At 38.4% G+C, this 26,286-nt stretch overlaps 1 protein-coding gene across 9 annotated transcripts in view; it reads right to left on the reverse strand.

The window, feature by feature from the left end:
• Positions 1–26,286, reverse strand: part of LOC123372719 (aminopeptidase O (putative)) — a 388,654-nt gene that overhangs the window by 26,897 nt on the left and 335,471 nt on the right. For all 9 annotated transcript variants that reach the window (XM_045021081.1, XM_045021084.1, XM_045021083.1 and 6 more), the window contains one exon: positions 4,748–4,864. In XM_045021081.1, the coding sequence (XP_044877016.1) occupies positions 4,748–4,864 (117 nt within the window). The remainder of the gene's footprint in view (positions 1–4,747; positions 4,865–26,286) is intronic.

Here is a 26,286-nt window from a genome sequence, read left to right on the forward strand (position 1 = left end):
TCCCTATGTTTAAACTGTACATGGGAAATATTATTGCAATGAAATCATTATTCACTGTAAATGTGCACTACACAAATAGGAGGGATATACTGTTAGTACAGTTAAGCAAGCATCCTAGACCATGCGAGGTCTTAGACAGGGTAACGTGACATGTGAGTACTGATAGTCCCACTAGACCAGCAGTGTCCCACATCTGGCCCTGGAGACAGTGTCCAACAATGGCAGCTAAGGGCAATTGTGTTATGCATATCTGATTATTAAATGACAACATATTCCCTAACTGGTGTTTAAATCAGCCCATTCCTGTGGAGCAGGTAAGGGGCGCTGCCTCCCACTGTTGTCCCTGCAGCCTCTGGAACAGCTCCTTGTGAGCTGGGAGTACTCTGGGCAGCTGCTTTCTCTTTCCTGTTGCAGCTGCTCAGCACCCTCCTGCTCCAGCAGGGAGGAGTGTAGCTCTGGTAGCTCCCTTGCTTGCTTACCAACTGGGCTGTGGCAGCCCAGTGAGAGCAAGGCAGGAGCTTGGCTGGTCATGCGGGGGGCGAGGGGGGGGAGAGGGAGGTGGGAAGAGAAGCTGAGAACTATCAATTACTTACAGCTTCCTCGATACTCTGCCCCAGCACAGTTTAGTGCAGCTTACGTCTTGCTCTAGCTGTTGCCGAACAGCTACAGTCCCTTAGGGACTATAAACGAGCTGGAGATGACTGAAGTACAGTTCACTCCAGCACAGACATTTCCTACCCCCAATGTGCCCCCTGAGAAGCTGTAAGGAGGGAGACATAGGAGCCAGTTATGTTAGCTCCGTGTCACATGCGGACTTTCCCTGCTGGGGATTCCTGGCGTATGGGACTTGTGGGTGGCACCTGCTCCTTTTGAGTTGCCCAAGTGGCATAAAAGGGAACAGAACAAGGCAGATAATCTGTCCCCAAGTACTGATTCTGGCCCCTTGGTCCTTGTGAAATCATGTTTGACCCTAAGGCTGAAAACCCTGGACACCCAAGTGCTGCACAGTGGGGAGGTGAGAACAATACTGCACAAGGGAATGACCCATTTCATAGCAGTTTGTATCTCACAGGAACATACCTAGACATAATACTGGAGGTTTTTAACAATAGGTTAGAGAAACACCTCTCAGGCGTGGTCAAGTTATTACTTAGTCCCGCCTTGAGTGCAGGGGACTGGACTGCATTGAGGTCCCTTCCAGTCCCACACTTCTCTGATTCCATACAGTGCAGTGTGCAAGTGCAGGTATGTTTAGAAGAGAAACACTGGCTGGAACAGAAAGCATGTTCAACTGGAAGGAGAAAGGTTAATGCTTCACAAATGTGTATAAAGGCTTCAAGAAACAGAAGCTGGAAGGAATGATCTGCACTGTACTCATATATGGTGAAAGGCCGAGCAATAATCAGTTCACCTGCAATGTTTCTGAAATTCAGAAAAGAGATTTACATCTCCAATGAGATATATGACAGGGAAGTTTGTATCATACATGTGAGTGAGCTACAGAGTAGTTCAGGGCCAAAACAGGCTTAATACATGCTCACCCAATCTCCATACATACTAGACTCGAGACCTTATTGTACAATATATTCCCTTTCTGCTTCTGTACTGGTCTCAGTGTTATGTTGATGCTGCTGTGCTGAAGTATCAAAGCAGCAATCTTTCTAAAGAGCACCAAAGTAAGAGAGAGAGACTGAGAAAAATGTGTCTTATCTCAATCTGCCCGGAGTGATGAAAGCTGCCAGAGGCATTTTGTCTTCTCTGTTCTCCGCCTTACCCATCTCTCCACACAGCTGACTGGGGTGAGATTATTTAGACTCCTTGCCTCCCCCAAAATTAGCAATACAAAATCTGAAACGGATACAAACATACACACTAAAAACACACGCCCGAGTGATATAAATTTCGCTGGCATAAGCGCTTTGTGTATACAGTGCTGTGTTGGTGGGAGATGCTCTCCTGCCGAAATAGCTACCAGTGCTCATTGAGCTGGTTTTATTATGTCAGGAGGAGAGCTCTCTCCCATAAGCATAACGTGGCTACATGAGCGCTCTTACAGCGGCTGTGCCGCTGTAAACTTGTAAGTGTAGATATGGCTTTAGTTTACTAGCAGGAGAAATTAATATATGTTTATATTCCTTCTGTTGCTAGAGTGAGGTCACTTTGCTACCTACAGTACTAAGAAAAGTGTACTGGATATTCCATTGACAATTTCTGCTAATAGTAGGATCCATGTGCCATGCCTGTTTTAAAGAATTATACCAGTTTAGCACACTGTTGGTCTGATCATGGCTAATCTCCAGCACAAGAATTAATGTAACTGGAAATAATTACTTCTTAAAAATGAAGAAGTTAGTGTACTTTACTGAACTGTCTGCTGCTAGCCAGGAAATGACAATGTTCTATATACAAAAAAGATCCTTAATAAAAACTGTGACACTAACAGCTTTCATTTTACTTCTATGCCTTCAATTTTGAATGCTTACATTTCTAATACTCACATTTTGAAGTTTTGTTAATAAAAGTAATGGAGATCCTGTAACTATGTAGGTTTATCTATAACAGATTAATGTCCCAGCTAATCAAACTTAGACACTAACAGCTCAGCTAAAAGCTTGGATTGGAATCCTGCAATTCTATGTCCCAGTGTCTTTATAAAGAAACTCTGCTCTGCACTTACTGTAGTTTGAAACATGAAAGGTCCCGTCCTTAGGTATGTGACAGTGTGTTAACTAACATTCCCTTTAAAGGACTGTACGTGTCTCTGATCTGATGACTGGTAAAACTCTAATGGTAATGTTATCTTAGTTGTACTTCTTAAAGGTCTCTTAAGCCCTTGGTTTCACCTTGTATAATAAAACAGAGATTATGCTTCTTTTGTTGAGGTCATAATTTTGTTGCAAAGAGAGAAAAATATGAAAGATCACTGGTGTGCAGTTAAGTAAAGCTACAAAAAATCCTTGAATTTATGTAGTTTAAGGAGGAAAAACAAACAAACAAACAAAACAACCCTAAACCCAAGGTCTAGTAGCTCACAATTCACTGGCATGAAATAGAAACACTAGAGCTCCCGCTTTGATCCTACCTCCCTAGTTATTCCTCTTCCCATTATAGAACTCCTGACATTTCATTGGCATTCATTTGTGATTAAAATATATCCTAATTCCTATAAATAGAAAAGTCTGTTTGAATACTAATTAAAAATAAGTCTGGCACTTGGAAACTCTGATAAACAAAAAATAAAAAGCTGAAATAAACAGCGACAGTTGAAATGTCACCAGGCAAAGTTTTTTTGAAAAAGGCTAGATTGGAGTTTTTAAATTAATGTTTGGATTTATACAGGGTTCTAAAACATACTACAATGTCTGCCTAGCCATTTTATTGTAACAAACATGAGCCAGATTTCACTCTTTCCTTCCATTTTAATTACTAACATAAAATTTCAATTATAAATGATAAAGCATGCACAGTGACTATCTGTGGTATTCACAGTAGTTTTAAATTAAATAGGACTCAAATTTCTTAAGTTTAACAGTGCTCCTTCATTATACTAGTATGAATATATTCTTCTCAATAACTAACCATTTTCTGTTTATGAACATCTAACCAGCATCTATACAATGCATATTTCTTGGGTTGGTTTCATTTCCTCCATCTTCTCCCAAACATCCTTTCTCTGAACACTTGTCTACTTGGGGTCCAGAGCCTGCAAACATTTACTACTGTGAATACTGCTTACTACCATGAGCAGTCCCATTGACTTAAATTCTCTCAGCCTGATTAGTCACTGGGACTATTGCACAGTAGTAGTAAGTGTTATTAAGTTTTAGATCAAAAGGGAAGACATGGTATGGGAATTGTGCTTTAATGGCTGTGGTTCCCAGACAGAGTGTCTGGGCGAGGCACTGTGAACATCTTATTATGCAGAGCCAGTTGAAACTGGACACAGAATAAAGCACAGCTCTTGCAAAAAGCTTAAGCACTAAGTGATCGCTGACCCCACAGTTAACACTATGTCCGGTAGTAAGTGTTTGCAGGATCAGGCCCCTAAGTTTGCAAGCCCTTGAAGCACATCTATATCATCACGTAAATAATAATTTCTCCCATCACTGTTAAACACATACTGCAATTAATGGATGCAGCTGTAAAGATCTAGTTGCTCCTTGGAACTCATATACCATGAACACAGAAATAATTTTACTCTCTCATAAAAGCACAATTTTATATTATATAAGTCAGGCCTGAGTGCTAGCTAAAGGCAAACAATGAGCTGATCAAGTGGAACAAGAAATTTAGACCAAAACAAACATGCATGGTCTCATTCTGAGGTCTGACACTTTATCAAAACCATACAAGTTCCAGTATACAATATGTATATATGAAGTAAGCAGTTTTAACATGTGTGCGCGCATATCTCTTAAAGGCGCGTGTACTGTTCACATATACACACATAATGGAGGCTATGCAAACTGGCTGTACTAATTATTTTAGATAGTCTAACTATAGTATGCAAACATATTAGCATATACACAGTATATGCTAATATCACACACATTCACACAGGGAAATACAGAGTAAGGCAGGCATACTGTACCTGTTGCTTCTTCGGCAGTACATATACACACAATTTTAGAATTCTCTAATGGAAAAAGGAGCTTGAATAGCCCTGGATCCTAATGGAATGTCAATATTCCTAGTCAATAGCACAATGACTCTGTTTAAGATTGCAGTGGGATGGTTAATGAATTACCTCTGCATCCTGCTCATCAAGGTGGTATGTTTTCTCTAAGCACTGCAGAGTTCTGAGACATAACGTCTTCTCCTCCAACAGAGATTCCAGAAGTAAGACCAGCTGGTCCGGGAGAAGCTAAGAGTAAAATACATGTATTGTCAGAATAAAACTTTGCTTACTAAGCAATAAAACTGACATAGACCAAAGACGACAAAAACAACAACGAGTCTGGTGGCACCTTAAAGACTAACAGATTTATTTGGGCATAATCTTTTGTGGGTAGAAGTGGTCTTTTACCCACAAAAGCTTATGCCCAAATAAATCTGTTAGTGTTTAAGGTGCCACCGAACTCCTTGTTGTTTTTGTGGATACAGACTAACACGGCTACCCCCTGATACTTGTGTAATTTTAGCATGTGTTTGAAATGTTGACCTACTTGATGAAGAGCTAGTTGATTTCGGAAAAACCTCAGAGTTCATGTTGTCTGTATTTTGAAAGACTCTGTTCTGGGGCCTAGTTAAGACTCATTTTCCATGGTTTTTCATTTCTATATTTAGATCAGATCAAAATCATGTTTTCTTATTCAAACATTATCTTGGAATAATAGGGTCTGTTCTTTATGGAATACATATGCTAAGTAATTTCATTTTGTTGAATTTGGTGGGGGTAGAAACAAAAGGATAATTTATACTGCATCACTTCAGGAGGCCACCAGACATATGAATGTTTAACTACATCAGGGGTCTGTTGATTTATTATATAAACAATTTCAGTATATTCCTCCATTAAAGCACAAAGAAACATGATATAAATAAGTGGCATGCAGCAAAATTAAGACTGTGACAACACATTTCTAGTGCAAAGAGTCATAAGCTATCCATTCTCATACCAAAAAGAAGGGAAAGATATAATGTCTATGCACCTATTGTGTATATCTATTTAGCAGTTGTTCCTGATTCCAAAACCTAACATTTTTTAGATGAACCACTGGTAGCCTGAAGAGAAAAGCACAAGATGCCTGATGTAGTGAGTGCTTAAGTGCTTCATTTAATAGGTTTATCGGATGAACAAATAAATAATTCACGGAAAGCACAAAGTAAGAATACACACTAGCTGCCAGGAAACACACTGGAAATTCAGGGTTTTGAAAGTCCTATCATAGGTTCCTTATTCACTCAAATGCTTCCCCCCACCCTCCCCACACACACCCATTTTCTCCATTCTGGGACACCAAAAGGAAAAAAAACAAAAAAACCCAACCACATTATCAACTTAAATTCTTGCATACACAATTCAAACCCAGCATTACTCGGTTCTACCATTTTGCAAATTAGTAAAGAACAAAATCATACTGCTTCCACCCTAATTCTACTTTTGTCCCAATTTAAGGTCACATTCTGTGAGGGTCTCCCTTTTGATCTAAGGCCTTCTCCTCCTGCTGCGCTGCCCACCACTCCACCCTGTCTTCTTAAGCTTACCAGGTGCCAGCCAAAGGCAGACATAAAGAACATTACTTTCATCTTCTTCTTCTCATGAAAGACACCGCAGCCAAGGTTGATTGCTTGGACTACACAAGCCCTTACCTTACAATTAGCCTGAGATGAAAAAAGGTTCCCTCTCACTTTGCTTTGGACCCCCTGGAAGGATATCAGAGAGTTCCTAAATGTTTCTTTATTTTAATGACAGCCCCTTGCATACCAAAAAGCAGCACTCTGGCAACAAGACCATGAAGCAATCGAGAATTTTCTGCTCAAAGACCATGAAGCAATCGAGAATTTTCTGCTCAAATCTTAACCTGTAAAGCTTTGGCAGATATCACCAGCTAAACAAGCAATGAGACATTATCTTCACTCTCCGACTGACATCGCTTGGCATTAGCACATAAATCAGATGCTAATAAGAAGGGACATAAATCACTAGCATTTTAACAATTTGTTTTCCTTACAATGCATTCTTTTATTATTAAAGCTGTATTCTTGGGGTTTGAAAAAAGCCACAACCTACTCACTTGTTCTAATTAGAACATTTTCAAAGTAACATTCAAACCTGCCAACTGCAAGGAAAACTGAAAAGTTAAAAATAGTAATAAATGAAAATAAATATTATTAATATTTCAATTTAAAGTCACACACTAAAATGCCAACTCAAATGTTTATTGTTTGGTCCAAGAGCAGCTGCTTCAAGTGGCGGGGGGAGGTCTAAGGGTGGGGGGAACATGATAGACGGGAAAGACGTCTGGGAATTGGCTCTGCTTGGAAACTGAATTTATTGTGAATGCTAATAAAATTTGAAATGCTGCAGAACACCAAGTGCTTATTTAGAAAGCTTTCTCTGCTAAACAGAAGGATAATACAGCTACCCTTAGCTTTTAGAAACTGCAGGTAGTTGTGGTTTTGTTTTATTTTTCAAGGTTCTTCACCATATCCGTAATATTAATTCACACACAAAGTGCTATTATTTAAAATAACGTTGGGGAACCTGATTTAGGCCAACAGAAGCAATGAAATTCAGAGGTAAGGCAATAATCATGTCCTTAATTTTCTTCACTGTATCTGGTGCTGTGCTGCATTTTGAGAATTACAGTTTAAAATGTATATTACATTTGAGCACACAGAAAAAAACCCAACAAACTTGTAACGTCTTCATTTCCCAACGTTCTAAGTCCTTGGGATGGAACCCTGTATGCCAGGTTACAGCTCACAGCATAATTTAAGGCCACATTATGAGCTACTGAACAGAGAGTGTTTGGCGCAGCAGGTAGAAGCATTAACGGAGGAAATGCTGACAGACCCAACTAAAGTGGCACTAAGTGGGCACAGCTATAACATTTTGTCCTTTCTTATTCATTTTAACTAAATGCTGGGAGCACAAAACTATTCCCTCAGGTTTCCCCACTCCCCTTAATAAAAGGACTCTCCCTAACATGACATGTAGCTTGCATCAAGATGAGGAAAGCTCCACAAAGCTTCATTGCAAAGACTATAACAAAAATCCCCATTTGTGTATAGATTCCTTGTTTTTCCCAGATGGAATGGTATGAATTACATTATTTTGTAAACCAAATATTTTCTCTCTTTTTTGTTGTAAAGACTTTTTTATAATTTAAGAAAACCTCAAACTTGGTAAATAAATATATAGATGTGTAATCAACTGCAAACATCCTATTATTATTTGTTACCTGGTCTCCCCAATCTCCAACCCGGACACAAATGTTTGTCTCTTCCACCTGTTGTGTCGTGTGTTTTAGCCTGTGAGCTTTTTGGGACAAAGACTGTCATTTTCCATATGTTTGTACAGCACCTGTAACAATGGGACCCTGGCCTGGCTAGCTTCTTGGTGCTAACACAATATAAATGTTAAATAACAATAGCAACAAATTGCACTTTAAGTACCAGAAAAGCATTTTAACTTTTGAGAAATCGAATTCTCTGACTGCATGTTGAGTACATAATGTTTAGTAGAAATATATGATATAGCAAGAACAAGGTATGGGAAGGCAAATTTTACAGTGCCACTGTCCATTTCTACCTGGAAAAAATAAAAACAGTTTTCTGTATTAAAAAGCAAAAATTCTCTGACAAATAAGGGAATATATGTCACACAAAAATGCTCAGTTTGATGTGATTGTTAAAGGAGAAATCTTACACCAGAAAATGTGGTCAGAATTAAAACACTAATTACAATGTGAATCTAATGCTACCAGTTGGTGTAGTGGTAGTATGGCGATGACAGATACAACGTCATGTACAAATATTTTAAAGCAGATAGTTCTAGTCCCAACCCCCCACCCCCAAACCGCTTAGAAATCAAGTTACTTTCCCAGGGCTTTTTGGCTGATTGTACTTCACTGTACAAATACTACAAAAAGGGAATGAATTAATATGTTGTGATCAAGAACACTGGAGCTTTTTTGTAATGTTCCACACAATTAAACAATATCCCAGCTAGAAGGTCATTTTCCCAATACTGTTAATCTTATTTTGCTTGTCTTGCTTTTGAAGTTGCTGTCTGTACTACCTCTACCAAGATACTGAATACTTTTGCTTTTCTTTTCTTTTCAGATAGAGCGTATTAGAAATTGCTTCTTGTTCGTAGACTGGTGCAGTGGCTTTTAAGTTTGTACAATTAGACCTTTAACTTTGAAACACAATTTTGAAAAGATGTGGTACACCAAAACTGATTTTGTATTTGAAAGAGACCAAAGAGGGAAAAAAGGGACAATATTCGTCCACAAAACAACAACTGTAGGTTGCCACTGAAGTAACTTCCAAATGCACTCCTGCTTTAAATACTGAGATTCAATGTTTACTAAACATCTGGGGACAAGGGAAAACAGCTCTCTTATGTTATCCACAGCACACTATAATTCAGTAATGCTCCAAATAGGGTATGGTGTTACAAGTAAATCTCAGAACTTTTAATAGTTTTTAGAAAGTTTCCACAAAGCATCTTGGAATAAAATATGAATTTTCTGAACACCACCCATAGCCCATAAAAACGACAACGAATCTTACCTCTTCAAAGCTCTCTCAGTGTAGCTCTAAGGTCATGGGCCCCACGTCCCAGAAGACCACCCACACTAAAAAGACTATTTGTCAATTCTCCCATTAGAATAATGCAATAAATGCCAGATTCACCATTTATACTAGAAAAATGTAATTGAAACATTTGACTACTGACCTTTCACAGCCATGAAATGTGACACAGATATATGCATTTGAGCATCCACAGCACCACTGCTTGCGCTGCACCCCTAAGCCAGGATACAAATCACTAAAGTAGTACAGCTGGTATGCTGAATATCCCGTTTGCTTCAGCCTACACTTGAATGAAGTCATTGAAAGCCTCCTTGGAGGGGAAATGCGCCTCGGACTAATGCAGCAACCGATTGACAGTGGCGTGATTTCTATTATTACTCCATTATCACACTGGGATCTGAGCCTAAATGAGCATACTTCCTCCCTGATGCCATTTCCTTTTATCCTGGCTGTAGTCTAAAAGCGGATCAATGGAAGTAATACATATGATGTCAATTCAATTTACAGCTACTGCCTCCCTCTCTCTCATACACAGATAGATCAATTCTTCCCAAAAATGGTTAAGAAATGCATGGGGAGACACTTCTCCCAGAAAAGAGTCCTCTGCTATATTTGTCTATGTTACAACAGCAAGGAACTGTTTATACTGAGTGAAAACAAGAGGGAAAGGAAAAAAGTCACTACTGTACACTGGAGAATGCTGGCTGAAATTCAACACAAACATGGCCAAAACAGAATTAAAGCTATTTGACCTTTGAAAATTATATGGAGAAGGTTTTTCGTTTCAGAAACGCAATAGAATCCAGCAGCATTTCCTTGGTTGAAGGCAGTCCCAGAAAATCTTTAAAAAAAAATTTTTTTTTAAAGATTTCCCAAAGTCAAACAGAATTCCTCCCCATCCTTTGCATAAGAAAAAAAACCAATCCACAGCTTTGTTAGTGAATGGAGTTTCCTCATTAAACGCAGATAAGAAAGCACTGCTACTGGTCCAACAGAAAAGATTTATAGGCCCTCTCTCAGCCTCTACTCTGAACCAGCCAACCAAACCAAAAAAAAAAAAAAAGAGCAAGACTCTTGAGTAGTAAACTCTCTGTATGGACAATTTGCCTTCAGGGTTGTTTTCTGCTGGCTGCAATTAAACAAAAACTTTCTTAAAACAAATCTCTCCCTCCTCACAATGTCCCGAAGAAATAAGACTGAGAATTCAAGATACTACTACTTATTTAACAAACAAATTTAGACAGACTTGGTCACGGTTTACCTTAAACAATATTCTTAAATGCTGTTTGTCTGTGCAGTCACTTCTTTTAAATGAAAACAGGCGATTTTCCTTCAGGGACAAAAATATGCTCAATATCAAATAGCATGCAAATTCAATAAAAACCTCCACACACACAAACAGCTGTTAAACTATATGTTGTGGTACAACGTAACTTAAGAAATTCTAATTCTGAGCGAGCTAGTCTGCAGTTGGATTAATGCACAGAAACATATATGAAATCTACAGCTGACCAAAAAAATGCTTTGAACTGAATCACAAAACAAAAAAAGGCCTATTTCAGAGACTAACAAAACTGAAGCAGCACACAGTTTAGGTCACTGTCTACAAAATGCCTGATGTAGAAAAATCAGTTTGGTTTATAATTCAGAACATCTTAAAATAGAACTGGACAATCCTTCCCACCTCTAAAAAGTAATTTTAATACTCTATATTGTTAATGTTTTAACTACCATTAAGAAATATGACAAATGTTTGTCTCTATAGCACAGCCTCATCTAGCTGTAAACTAGCTCTGACAGAATATGTCCCCCCAACGTGGGTGGCTCTCTCAAGACTCCTCAGACTATCTTGACCTTTGTCTAACAAACAGCTTTTTTGTGTTCCCCCAAATTTTTCTAAATGGGGAATGTACTGAAAATGATCTTCTTGTTCCCATAAAATATTAATATCCAAAATTACTGTCAAACTCCTTGAAGAAAATAATGAAATATACACCATGAAAAGTCAATATATGACACATTTAGAAATATCAATTTTGTTACAACAAAAAGATCTTCTATCACTAGCTACAAGTAAATATGACAAATTTGGCATCGAGGTAATTTATTTGACTAAGAATACATTTGCATGAGTTTTCCAATTACTTTCAGATCTGTAACATCAAAGTTTTCATTTTTTGAAGGAGACAGTCTTACATAATTTATTGTTCTAAAGGTATTATCTGCCAAAATAATTCAATATAATTTATTCTGTCTTCTTTATCCATATGAACATATTTGCTGGGTGAAGGGCTTGCAACCAGAAGAATAGTACAAAATTATGTATGCAACACAAACATAATTATCTTGATCTCAAAGACTTTCAATGTTCCCTTTCAAATGAAGAGGATAAAGTATGCTGGATGTTAAACATAGTGCAATTGTCAATATACAAGCAACCAAAAACCTTACATACAGTTGCATTTTATGGTGGCCACTGGAAAGGTTTTTTCAATTACAATTTTCTCTCAAGTGTGCAACACTATTAGCAATAAGAACAGGAGTACTTGTGGCACCTTAAAGACTAACAAATTTATTTTAGCATGAGCTTTCGTGAGCTGCAGCTCACTTCTTCGGATGCAATGTAACCCCAGAAACCATATTAAAGGAAATTATTTGACATTTTAAAAAGACCAACCTGTAAGGGCCAGATTTTCAAAAGAGATCAGTACTCACCGCTCCTACTAAGTCATTGGGGAGCTGCTGGGTACTGAGCCCTTTTCAAATTGCGCCCATTTCACGGAGGATCCTAAATGGGAACTGTGCTCTTTTGAAAATCTGGCCCTAAATTCTATATTGATTAACCAGTTTGCACTTCCATAACCAATGCTGTACATCTTTTAAATGTCTTAGGCCCCAGTCCAACAAACTACTGGGACTACTCATATGCTTAAAGGTAAGCACAAGCAGATGTGCGCTACAGAATCAGGGTCTTGACATTTTTTTTTGTAATATAATTCACATTAATTCATTGTAAAGATCCATTCCACACCCCCAAAAACAAATTCAACCGATATTCACATCAGAAAAATTAAAGTTATTTTTCTTAAACATTGCAAAAAAGTATTTTTAAGAGTAGCATTAAAGCAACAGAGGGGAAAAAGGAGAACATAGTGGGATGTTGTAGTCTCCAGAAAGATGAGAACACAAGGATTTCATCTTACCAGTACTTTGAACTGATTAGAATTAGCAATGTAAATACATTTCTAGAGTCCCTAGTTTGGTACATCTTGTTGATATCGTCGCTAGGCATGACCCATAATGTTTTTAAAAGGCCAGCAGTTGCTACCAGCTTGCAAGCTGAAATATCTTCTTCTTAAGCCTGGTACAAAATATTTGTCAATAATTTACTTAATGGAGGGAAGATCCATTTAAGAAGAAATTCAACATCTGCAATCTAATCTAAGTGCATTGAAATGTCATAAATGATTAAACCTATATGATCTAACAAAGTGCTGAGCCAGCAAAATGGAAACCAGGTGGCTTCTAATGCAGGTTCAGTCAGGTTATATGGCGTTTTTTCCCCAGCCCTGCTTTTCACAAAGAAACATTTCATCATAACTTTACCCTTGAGCATAGTAATTCCATTTCAAAGACAATAGGCTAAACTTTTAATGTCTATTCTATACATATAAATTTCACACTGATTATTCTGTATATCACATACTGTATGTGTAGGCATATCCATTACTTTTTATTCATGATTAAAAACATATGGGAAATGGAAGAGATTTGATTTAAACCCATTATGGGAGATAAACATATTTGGTACTTACCCATTGTGGTGGCTCAAAGGACATTGGGATAGTTCAGTGGTTTGAGCATTGGCCTGTTAAACCCAGGGTTGTGAGTTCAATCCTTGAGGAGGCCACTTAGGGATCTGGGGCAAAAATTGGTCCTGCTAGTGAAGGCAGGGAGCTGGACTTGATGACCTTTCAAGGTCCCTTCCAGCTCTAGGAGATTGGTATATCTCCAATTATTACCTTATTACATTTAGGCAAGTGTTGTGTAATATTCTTATCGGGCCCAGTGCTATTAAATACAGTGGGAGTGGCTAATGTTAACATTGTTACTGCAAAGGTATATCTGCCAGAATCTCTGCTACACACTCCTATTTTTAAAGTTTAATAATTCAGCCATAAACATTTAATCCAGGCTGAAATTTGCTAGACCAAATTGTGATTTGATCTGGCTATTTTTAAATTACCGTAGTGCAAGGAGAAGTTTAACAGTTTGAGTTGGGTTTTGTACATTGTTAGTCTATGGGGAGGGCGAGAATTTTTTAAATACTAAAGCTAAGACATTTGGAACACGGAGGTTTTAAAAATAGCCGTTACTGGGTATCAAGTAACAGAATATAAATGGGACACTGGGCCCAGTTCTGCTCACCTGACTCAGATGAAAATTTTTCCAATATTAAAGATGGGCAGGAGTTGGCCTTTTATGGGTTAGACTATGGGTTTCCATAGCAGTTTCTCCACAGAGATATGCCTTTAACCATTACTTTTAGCTCCTGATAATGGACACGATTCTTTGCCTGCTAATGCAGTTTTACACTGGTGCTACTCCATTAACATCAATGGAATTACACTACAGAATCAGCTTCTGAATTGTTTTTAGTGAAAAATAGTTTAAAATCAATAATTTTTTGTGACTCTGGAAACATACACTTGACAGGTAGTTTTAGTGATAGTAGCAATGAAAGTGAGGAAACACAGAAAAGGACTTGAGAGCAAGGGGAAGAGAAGGTATAGCAGCAGGAAATGCACTTTAAAGTGTGTTATATTATATTAAAAAATGATCACTTTGATCATGAAGATTCCACACAACATATGCCATTTGAGATGTCAAAATCTACTCTATTTTCACTCTCAGGGTTGGGATATCAACAGAGCTCTGTAGTCTATTAAAGTACAGTCGAACCCATTTATGTCGACCTCGGTTAACTTGCCAATCCTGTTAAGTCGACGGTTTACAAGTGGAACCGCCAGACTCCCTCTTTGGCTTATGAGTTTCTCATCCCTTATGTCGATTTGCCGAACCCTAATATCTCGAGCCCGTCCCCGACCCACCGTGTCCCCAGCCGCCGGCTCCCCGGCTCTCCAGCCGCGCGGTTCCCCAGCCGCCCGCTTCCCGCGTCCCCAGCCGCCGGCTCCCCGGCTCTCCAGCCGCGCGGTTCCCCAGCCGCCCGCTTCCCGCGTCCCCAGCCGCCCGGCTCCCCGCGTCCCCGACCCACCGTGTCCCCAGCCGCCCGCTCCCCGGCTCCCCAGCCCCGCGGTTCCCCGCTTCGCCGTCCGCCCGGCTCCGCTTCCCCGCCCGCCCCCGCATACCCGGTCCCTGCCTGTCCCCGCCCGCCCGCCCGCCTGGCCCCGCATACCTGGTCCCTGCCCGTCCCCGCCCCACATACCTGGTCCCGGCTTCTCCTGCCGCCCGCCCGCCGGCTCCGCTTCCCCGCCCGCCCGGTCCCCGCTTCCCCGCCCCCGCATACCCGGTCCCTGCCTGTCCCCGCCCGCCCGCCCGCCCGGCCCGCATACCTGGTCCCTGCCCGTCCCCGCCCGTCCCCGCCCCACATACCTGGTCCCGGCTTCTCCTGCCGCCCGCCCGCCCGGCTCCGCTTCCCCGCCCGCCGGTCCCTGCTTCCCCGCCCCCGCATACCCGGTCCCTGCCTGTCCCCGCCCGCCCGGCCTGCATACCTGGTCCCCGCCCGTCCCCGCCCGTCCCCGCCCCACATACCTGGTCCCGGCTTCTCCTGCCGCCCGCCCGCCGGCTCCGCTTCCCCGCCCGCCGGTCCCCGCTTCCCCGCCCCGCATACCCGGTCCCTGCCTGTCCCCGCCCGCCCGCCCGCCCGGCCCGCATACCTGGTCCCTGCCCGTCCCCGCCCCACATACCTGGTCCCGGCTTCGCCTGCCGCCCGCCCGCCGGCTCCGCTTCCCCGCCCGCCCGTCCGTCCGTCCGTCCGTCCGCCCGGCTCCACTTTGCCGGATCCAGCCACGTGCAGGCAGCGCGGTAAGGGGGCAGGGAGGGGGTGGGGGGGTGGATAGGGGTTTATCTCGATCATTGGTTATCTCGATGGCTTTTGGCAAACCCCTAGGCCGTCGAGATAACAGGGTTTAACTGTACTTACAAAACAGAGGTCATTATTTATTCCCCATATTTAGTATATGGGCATATGAACATACAAAAACACGAGTTTAATTTTTCATATTTCAAAAATATATCCAATAAATTCCTGCAAGTCTCTCTATTACATATGCGCACACAAACACTTTTGACAAAAGTCAATATGCTTTCATTTTAAAGCACTACCTGATTTATCTATCGGGTGAATCTTTTTCCGGAATTGTTTTTCTTTCCCTTTATTTAGAAATATACCTTACATTCATTTACACCTCTGTCACTTATCCTTGAGTATATTTACATCAAGTACAAACCCTTAAAATTGCATTTCCAGATCTAGGCAAACAACATTTTCCAGCTGAAATGCACTAAGGTTCTAGTTCATTCTGTTTCAAGTACACCCTCTCAATAGTTTTCTCACCAAGCCTTCTAAGTCAAACGCCAGAACATCTGTTACGTCCTTCCTTTGTTAGAGAATTTTTAGTATTTGGGCTGATTGCCCAAAATATCATAAATGACCACAAACTGAATACAGAAGTGCAGGATGGGACTCTGGCTGAGAACAACAACATACAACCCCCCACCTTAATATTAAAGTTTCTTATTCTGCAAAATGCATACAAAAATAATTAAATTCACTGCCTGCCCTTCACGCCCTCACACTATTTTCCATTCAGTAGAATGATGTAATATGTGTAAAGTTTACAGTGTTCTGTATTCCATTCCTACTCTGTGTACCTTTGGATCCCATTCCAGACATTTTATACCCGGCTTAACTCAGAAAAGTTTTATGTGGAACAGGATGAGGCATTAAATTGCTATGGGCCCCCCTCTAAACTCATGGTAAGTAAGCAAGTACTAGCAAATCATATTAAAAAAACACAGGAGATTCTATCAACCTGAATGAAGATTTTATTTATTTTTAAGATCACTTGCTATGACCGAAACTTCTCCAAATAATGTTTTTTTCCTGACCGTAATGAAAGAATGTGTGTGTGTGGGGGGAGAAATTGCTGATTTATAGCCCACATCCATGCGCCTTATACAAAAAAACTCCCATTAACTTCAAAGGGAAACTCTTACTTGTATAAGGAGTAATGTGATCAGGCCCTAAGTGCTCAACTTACACACAAATGTAAAAACAAAACATTCAAAGATGAGCAGACAACACAGAGAACAGCAGGCTGATTGCACAGTAGTTGAGCATTATTTGTGTACTACTGGCTAACTAGCCCCTGAATGAAGTACTGTATTTCACTGGTAATTCAGAAGCTTAACTACTAATGGGAAAAGTTGATTGTACAGTAGGTTTTAGAAGGAATTAAAAACATTGTGCACAGTGACAAAGCATGGAATTCAGTCACACAAAGGTTTAAACAATGTAATCCAATCAATCACTTATTAACGTGTTCATCTTAAACTCGTCCTATCGTTGATAATGCCTAAAGCCAAACATCTGAAATAAAGCCTTATTTTCTGTACAAGCACGTTCTCTATATCCAAAGTCTGAGTGCTCAAAAGCATTCAACAGATTTATGTCTCAAAAAGAAAATAAGAGAGCGCGTCTCTAAACTGGCTCCAGCCCGAGTGGGAATGTCTACATTGCTATTTTTAGCAGCGTAGCCTGAGCCTGAGTCTGTAGACCGTGGCTCTGAGACATGTTGTCGCAGGGTTGTTTTTTATTTATTTGCTTGTTTGTTTTCGTGGTGTTGACATATCTTTAGTGACTAGTGATAGTAGTGAAGGAAGGCCTCTGAAGTTCCTTTTTGGATGCATTTATAGACTTTAGACTTTAAGGTCAGAAGGGACCATTATGATCATCTAGTCTGACCTCCTGCACAACGCAGCTATGGTTAAAACAGAGTTGAAGTTTCCATTACAAACCTCAATTCTCAGGTGTTAATAACTCAACTATGAAAGTTCCATCCAGGAAGAAACTTGCCACAAAAGTTCTCAGCCTCAGAGTGATTATTTTTTAAAACATTATTGAAAAGAAAACATCCATGAAAGCTTACTGGTTTAAGATGGATTTTCTGAGCATGTACAATCAAAAATCTAATTTACAAAGAATCAAATTTAGAAAATTATTACTATGTGATTCGTCTAATTATTTTTAGTATATTGAAAAATAAAGACTTTGAAAATGATCCTGGTAAGACACATGCACTCTACTTCACAAAGCATTGTTTCCCAGTGCATTTTTAATATGCATAGTGATATTGTAAATACATTTAAACAAACATTTTAAAAAATCATAAATATATGTACTTAGCACATACGTTTTTATGTGTTTTTTTAAAAACTGGGAAATACATGGTAAGTTAGGAAGCTAAAATGGATACATTTTCTTGGTAACATTCAATTAATTAGCTGCTTTTACTTTTTTTGTGTAATAAAACCAAGCAAAGAAACAAAAATAATAAAAAGATCCAAACCAAAGACACTGCAAAATATGGGCACAATCCTGAAAATGCTTATACATGGTTAACTTTATGTGCACAAGTAGTTCAACTGAAGGCAATGTAACTATACACGAGTATAAAAGTTTGCAGGATTGGCCACTGCAGTGCCCATTTTGGAAAGGAATTACAGGATTTAATAATGAAATTATTAATTCCTGCTGTAGAATGTAACAGTATGGATATAATTATCTCTACAAACTGGCTTAAAATGTTATAGAAAGGCTATTATTTCCTATTCAATTAGATTTTTAGAGTAATTTCTATAGAGCTGTGCTTAATTTCTGTAGAACCTTACTGGATTTATTAATTTATACAAGTTAACAACAGTGTCTCTTCTGTACATTGATACAAAATATTATAAAATGCCAGTAACTGCAAAGTCTATTATAACTCCCTATTCTTAACTTCCACTTCTATACATATAACAGTATATTAGAGCTTGAAGCCATTTTGTGCACTGCTCTCAACTTCAATATCAAATCCCTGCGAAGCACTGTATTATACACACAGGGCCTGGTTGTCAAATGTGCTGAGCTCTTACAAATCTTGCAGAAGTAAATGGGTACTGCAGATTCTCCATACCTCTGAAAGACAGGTCCACAATAATCACAAACATCTGTACCATAATGGTATGGGGGAAGCACTGTTCTCTGAGTTCTCTAACTTTTCCTCAGTTCACTTGGCAATCTCATTCTTTGACCATAGATTTTTATGCTTTATACGTTTTCAAAACATCTTTGAACATTTCTGGGTTGGTATCAGACCAATTTTCTGCCTTTGGCAGGCATATTAATAGCAAATTAACTTCTCTTTCAGATTGGCTATCTAAATCAATTGTCAAATGCTATTTCTGGTTTTGATCACTGACTGTGAATATTTGTTATAGATTGGAATACCGGTCAAATACACCTCTACATAAGACAAGATATTCACTTTAATGAAGAACAAAATGGAAACTATGTCTTAGATTATGCCAAGAAGACCTAACCAGCCCTTGAAAGAGATCCGTTTAGATATGTAGGGATATTTACATATGTATTTAGCTATCTTATCCATTAAAAAGTTAACCAGAGATGAATTTCTGCAAAGTCTTCTTAAGAAAGTTGCATATAAATGTATCCCCAAAGTAATTTGCAAAATGAATCTTAACTGTGATATGGATACCCAAGATGGTACCAGGAACTTCAATGCTGTTTTGAAGCTGTTTATAAATATCTTTCAAAGGCTTTACAACCAAGCTGCTCATATTAAAAATTATTGGGAATGGGGAAAAAGGGTGAGAGAGAAGAGCATATATCCAAGTTTAAATCTTATTACTTTAATATTACTCAGACTCCACAAAATTGATGGTGTTTTCTTTCACAAAGAAAACGCCATTGAAACAAACAACAGACAGTCAAACTAATTTTTTCTTCTAATAATTGCTTTGGGGAAGTGGGAGAGAAGAAAGAGGATGTGAATGGAAGTTTACTGATATTCAAAACAGGTTCTGTAATAAGGAACAGTAGGTATCGGTAAAGTATGTGATACAGTAGACATGCGGGTTTAAAAAATACCACCACCAAAAGCCTATGGGGGGGGGAAGTCTTACTTACTAATGCTCAGCATTCCAGTCAGCTGGCTGGCTTAGAATCCTTTCACCTGACGACACCTTGTGTGCCTGATAATATTCTACTCATACTAAATGTATGAGCTTTTCTTCTCAATCCAAAACCAATTCCAAAACAGTCCTGTAGTTGCTCCACCCTTGAAATTACAGATTGCTGCTGGTGATCAAATTCCACCTCTCCCTTTCCCTCCTTCCCCTCCACACCCTCCATATTCAGTTCTCTCTTACGACAGTCATCTCTCACCCAGTAATTACGTTAATTAGAAGGTTTAATTTCAGCGTTTAAACAGTGTACAAACTAGTTTCAACACATTCTTCAATTCTAATGGCAATAACAACAAAGGGTAAAGACTTTGTCCACTGCTCAACACACTAAAGGAGGCACAAACACATATGAATCTTTAATTAAAACATTACGATTCACAGGGGAAACAATACCATCATGCCCACTGTGACAAAAAGATATTGTTCATTCATGGAGATTATGAGCTAAATTCATCCCAGGTGCAATTCTACTGCCTTCAAGGAAACACACACAGGATAAATTTAACCCTTCATTTTAAAATTTGACATGTTTTGTAAAGTCTCTGAAGTTTACCAGCGGTGAGCTGGTAGTTGTAGCACATATTCTTTATAATTTTGAATTGTTGTGCCAAGAATTTATGTTCCATTTTGAATTTGAATAAAAACAAAAACATGGCATGCCAGTGAAATGCATTTTGTAATTTAGTGCTGACAGAGTACCAGCAGCGTACCAACTCCCATATGTTTACACTAAAACCAGAAGCATTGGTCTGCATGATTTCTCAACAGACTGATGCACAGTATCAATCTCTGCTCAGAGGGAGTCAGCATGGAAGAGTGAATAAAACAACAGGCTTTAACCAAATCAAGACTGCATCATTAACATAGCACATGTGACTAACCAGCCCTTCCATTTCCAGTGTTACAGTTCTAAATAAATCTTCATAGAGAAAAATAATTGGCCCAAATAAAATAAAAACAAAAATAGAGTGACTGCTCTTCTCGCTGCCCTGGAATTTTCCTATATGAACTAAAATAACAGGGATCCAGAGCTCCTAGATACCTGCCTCTAGAAAAAGAACTGGGGTGGAGTGGGGTGTGTGGGGGGGATATGCAGTGTTACAGAATCATTCATTTTGAGTTTCATAAAGCTCCTTGAGTTCAATGTAGTGGCAGAGATTGGTTCTTTCTGGAAAGATGTATTTTCCCTTTTATCCATTCCACAGTATACCCCTTTCAGTCAATCCCTCACTATTTTCTTAATTCTCCATGAGTGGAGGGGTTGGGAGAGTAAAGAAGCTAATGCAGATGTGTATTTTTAAATAAATAAATCAAAAAGGGCAAGAGTGACCTTTACTGTATTTAAATGGCTTACTTTATATACCAAGGCTACCATAGTCTATAGTTCTGGATCCCTACAGTAACCTGTACGTGCTTAAAAAACAATCTAGTAACTACTATTTTCTACTGTATGCACTAGATAGAATGGGGAATTCAGATTGAGTGTGTTTTAAAGCTTACATTTTCCTCCCTTCTTTTACAAGTCCTGATGTCCAAACTCACCAGCATCTGCTCAGCATGACACTCAGTATGTATCATAATAGTATTGGCATACAGATCACAGAAGCATATGAGAATGAACATGGAGCGGGTCAGTAGGGGACATGCAGTAAGAAGAATTAGCTTTAGCTCCATTACACAGATTTGAAAAACTTTTTTCATGTTCACATAGACCAAGAGCTGGTGAGTCTCGATGATGGGTCCTGAAAATCATGGGGAAATATACTGTTGGCTTTTAGCAAATTATTTCCTGAATGCCCCATCTCCCCTTTTGTCATACTTGCTACTGTTAAGGGCAATCAAAAGTTGATTTTATGAGATTATTTTATGTTTTGAAGTTGACTAGATTTCACATTGACCCTTTTTTAAAAAAAGAGTAAAGAAACAAGCATGAAACATTTATTTTGAAATAAAGTTTTCTTGAAAAAGTGGACTTTGACAAGGGATTGAGTGGAACGAAGAAGTTTTCTTGTGCTGTATGAAATTCAATAAAAGGTAAAAAAAAATGCTACAGGGGGAAAAAAACTCATTGATAAAATGACATTTTCTGCCCACAAAGTCTTTTACACATTCTACCCTTTTACCAGATTTCAAAGCTGTAGTATTTTTTCCCCAACATTTCAGTGTAGCTAAAGCTGAAACTTGCTTCTAGTTTTTTCCTTTTCCTTGCATTTTCTGGATTTGCTATTTCATTAATAAGAATTTTACTGAATACTTCCTTGAGAAAGTTACATTTGGAAGTTAGTTTAAGAGATGGAGAGCTGAACTGAATACTGGCAACTAAATTACAGTAACAAAGTGTATATTTGAGAATGTACATAACTATATATGCAAATTAGACTCACGCACCCATTGTATGAGACATTATCACTTAGCACTTAGATATCAACAAATTAAATTTCTATTTCAATTCTGGAGTCAAATTCTCTGTGCCACTTGCACTGGAATCCATTCTATGCTCTGTGAAGTGAATGAGTACAGGATAAACTGACATAAATAGAAACAGGAGAAAGAAACCCCCCAAAACTGATTTGTGCTATTTGCAGTTGAAACAAACAAGTTTAGTAACTAAGAATTCAAATTACAATCATCATGCATTCTATAAAGATTTTTAATAGCTATATTGAGATTTTGATGCACAAATGAGTCTTTGCTGTTGTTCAGATAATTGTAACACAAGAAGAAAAATACATTTTAAACAGAGTATCAAAGGGGTAGCCATGTTAGTCTGGATCTGTAAAAAGCGACAAAGAGTCCTGGCACCTTATAGACTAACAGATGTATTGGAGCATAAGCTTTTGTGGGTGAATACCCCTGCACCTGACGAAGTGGGTATTCACCCACGAAAGCTCATGCTCCAAAACGTCTGTTAGTCTATAAGGTGCCACAGGACTCTCTGTCACATTTTAAACAGAGCTATCCTGCAGTATTCAAAATCAAGAAAAGACCTTGCTGTCCATTCTGAGTCACTGTCTTAATCACAAGTCAGAGCACCGCATTTTAGAATCTTTAGAAATTAATAAGCTTTCTCAAGTTTCAAATTCACAGCAGATATTAAACTAATTAAATAGCAATAGATACAAATAAAAACAGTAGTACTTCACCCCATCACTATGAAAAATCCATTTGCTCCTACTTTCCTTATGAAACAATATATCAAATATTTTACAATGAGGAACTATTTCACAAACCTTCTCAGATATTACTGGGACAAGTGGCATATAAATACCTAGATACTGTAGAGAGATAAAATTAGACTAGATAGACAGATGTAGAATTACCTTACCACGGATCAAGAAAAAACATTAGCAGGAAGGTCAAGCATGAAAAAAACATATCCAAATCAATGACAGAATACTATTACTCATGGTAACCATGGTTTAATTTTACAACTATATTAATTCATCATGTGTGTTTTTCACAATTCAATTCTTTATATAGCATAACATAATAATATTAGAAAAACTAATGAACAACTTTATTTTAGCATACGAAAGGCTGGCTACATTTATGTTCTTATTTGCACATTCCACAGGGTGCTGCTACTGATGAGCAAGGCAACATTCCTATTGCTAAAGAGAATGAGATTTTACAGCTCTGCAAATCTAGGGGTAAATTAACTGGCAGTCCATTTTTACAGTTATATATTTGAATTATCATAATCGAAATAGTGCAACAAAGGAAATGACTGTTTAGGTCAATCTACTCTGTACAATTTCTGCTTAGTACTTGGCATTTCCCCTTCACAAGTCTCAGAAAGAAGTATTTTGTAAGGAGGAAAATAGTGAAGACCAATGCAAAAAACAGAAATATAGATTTGCATTACTTATGTAACTGGTGTAAACACGATACGCCATTATTGAGAAAAAGAAAACCTTTACATTTAAACCCTAAAAGAACAAGGAAGACAACTTTTTCCAAGTAATCCCTTAAATAGATTATTATGAGACTACAAACACTGTAATCTCCTGAATAGAACTGATTTAAGGCTAAAATCTTTAAGAGAAAACTTCAGAGAACCCGCCTTCTGACAATAATATATAATAGAAACCAATGATACAAAAAAGGAGGACAAACCCAAGTTCTTTGTTACTAAAAGATTTGGAGTAAGTAAGCTAATTAGTAGACATGCTGTTATAATTTTTCATTACATTAAATGGAATATCTAGTAATTTAGTTACTGGCTGGAAAAAATAAAGTCTAAATAATACATACCACTATTTTAAACTAGATTGTAACTACTTTACATCAGATTTATACATTAAATATATAAGATATAATAAACCTGATTCTGCAGTCTGCACTCAGGCAAAATTCCTTAAATGAGATTGTTGTATGCATAAGGACTACAGGGTTGGGCACACAGTACCTGATAATGAATAAATATTTTAACATGTACACTTTATGATCATTTCAATTTGTTTTGACGTTTTATATTCTTCCTTTGGTTTTAAAGTTTCAGAGCAAAGCCCAAGCATGTAAACATTACAGAGCATAAACATAAAACAAAGTGCCATGAACAACTGTCTTGTTCAAATCTATTTAAGTTAACATGGAATATACCCAAACCATCTTTATCATGACTTTTATTACTGCGGACAGCTGAAACCATTTGGTCCGTTCCTGCTTAGGGAATTTGTATTTACCTAGAAAGGCTACAAGTCTCTATTAAATACAGAAAATGATCTTCAATGCACAGCATATGTGAAGATCAGTACAAAATGATGCTGAATCACATTTACAAATACATACATAAAGAAAGACATTTTGTAACGCACACACAGGTTTATTTTCTAAGCCTAAATAGAACTGCCAAGATTTTTTGAAAGTAGCAAGGGGTAACTATATAGTCAACATGAAGAACCAATGTTCTATGGGAATTTATTTTAAAAACATTTTTGATGTAAAATTTGACATGGAAAGAGCTATATTATAAGAATGTTTCTAGTAACTTGAAACCAGGCTATCAGTTCTAGCTATTTTGTAAAAACAATTTGTAGCAGGATTGGCAAATATGTGCTCTATGTTTCAGCTTTTGTGATTTAAAACAGCCAGATGTGAATGGGTGAGCCTTGAAAACAGAGCTTTAGAGCAGGAATGCCAATAGGCCCTTGATTAACAGTACAGAACATTTGCAAGTTACATTTTTTCAAAACGTTAAAACAAAATATGTTTTTACAATAATTTAGTGCCACTGACAAATGAAATGAGTTGTCCAGTTACATATAAATTTTGGACAAAATTCTGAAGTTTCTATTCCATCAAATCTCCATTGACTTCAATATTTCTCCTGTAGCAATGGCAGGATGGGGTCCTTAATTGCCTTGTTTTCCACCATTCTTCACTGGAATTAGCTAAGCGAGATTTAGAAGTGCACAGTATACTTGTACGTTGTGGAAATCTTTGCTTCTGATTTACAGGAAGTGCATCCATTGTGTCAATGTATTTCCAACTTTATAAAAAGCATGAGTATACTTTTGGCATATACTTCTGTATACAAAAAAGATTTACCAAATGGAAAGGAGAGGTTTAAACATTTACAATGGAGCTTAAGAGCCCTTCTCTACATATCCTTCCATGATTCAGGAATGGAACATTAAAAACCCTAGCTATGTGAAATGAGTTGGTTGTCTCAGTCCAGTTCCTAGGAAAAGGTGTCCATATCACAAAAGCTGCCATCACAATTGGAATCTTTGAGGTCATCAGGATTGAATGGGCATGGAAATTGAATTCCACCATCTCTCCCTATAGGTGGTCCTTATAGATCAGTCTAAGGGGGAGTGTGCTGGAAGCTTTCACTGACGCTGTCCTTGATCTATCCATTCTGTGGATAGAGCCCTTCAGACTCCAGCTCTTTGAATACGACACTATTCAAGAGCGCTAAATACATTTTAAAAAAAAATCTCTTTTTGAAAACAGTAATTTAAAATAAATGTCTAGAACATTTGCAATAAGAACTCTCATTGCAGGCTTCTCCTAATCTGATTTAAGCATGATTTTGTTTCCACTCAGGAAGCTTAAATTAACTTAGCTGTTCCTGAACAGTGTACAGAAAGATGAAGTATCTGGTTGCTCACGACTACAGGCCTTAAGGTTCAACAACCAGGTTTGCAACATAGTCTGGTTATGTTGAAAATTTGTTTACTTAAGCTACCATTACACAAGGAATTTATACTATGATATTATCCATTTCATTAAATTTTCAAATTTGTTCATATTGCCTAGAAACTAAAGCACCGAAAGAATTCAGATCCTCATGCACGCTAAATTACCAGCTGCTGGAAAATCCTTGGCATGTTCCCCACACTGCAGTCTGATTAGAGCTTGCTGTTGATGGACCCCAACGTTAAAATTTTAATTGATATCTGGTTTTCAAGTGAGTTTTGTTACTGTCAGCTCTCTTCGTATGACTGGGTGAAAACCAGAAAACTTTTTCAGTTTAGGAGTGCTTGGCTTTGCTTTTTACTTCAGAGTGCTACCTACTCCTCTAAATAGAGGAGGATCTTTTGATCAAGAACATACAGAGATAACAGACGGCAGAGAACAAAAACACACCTAAACATTCACCAAAAAAAAAGAGGTAGCTGAATACTGTTCTCTCTCATTACTAAACATGAACTAAGAATATGAAAATATGTCATGAAACTGCCCCACTATTACACATGGACAAAGGCAACTGTTTCATTTAGAAGGGGACACTGCCAAGTT

This window comes from Mauremys mutica, chromosome 6, assembly GCF_020497125.1.
Source record: "Mauremys mutica isolate MM-2020 ecotype Southern chromosome 6, ASM2049712v1, whole genome shotgun sequence".
Taxonomy (NCBI): domain Eukaryota; kingdom Metazoa; phylum Chordata; order Testudines; family Geoemydidae; genus Mauremys; species Mauremys mutica.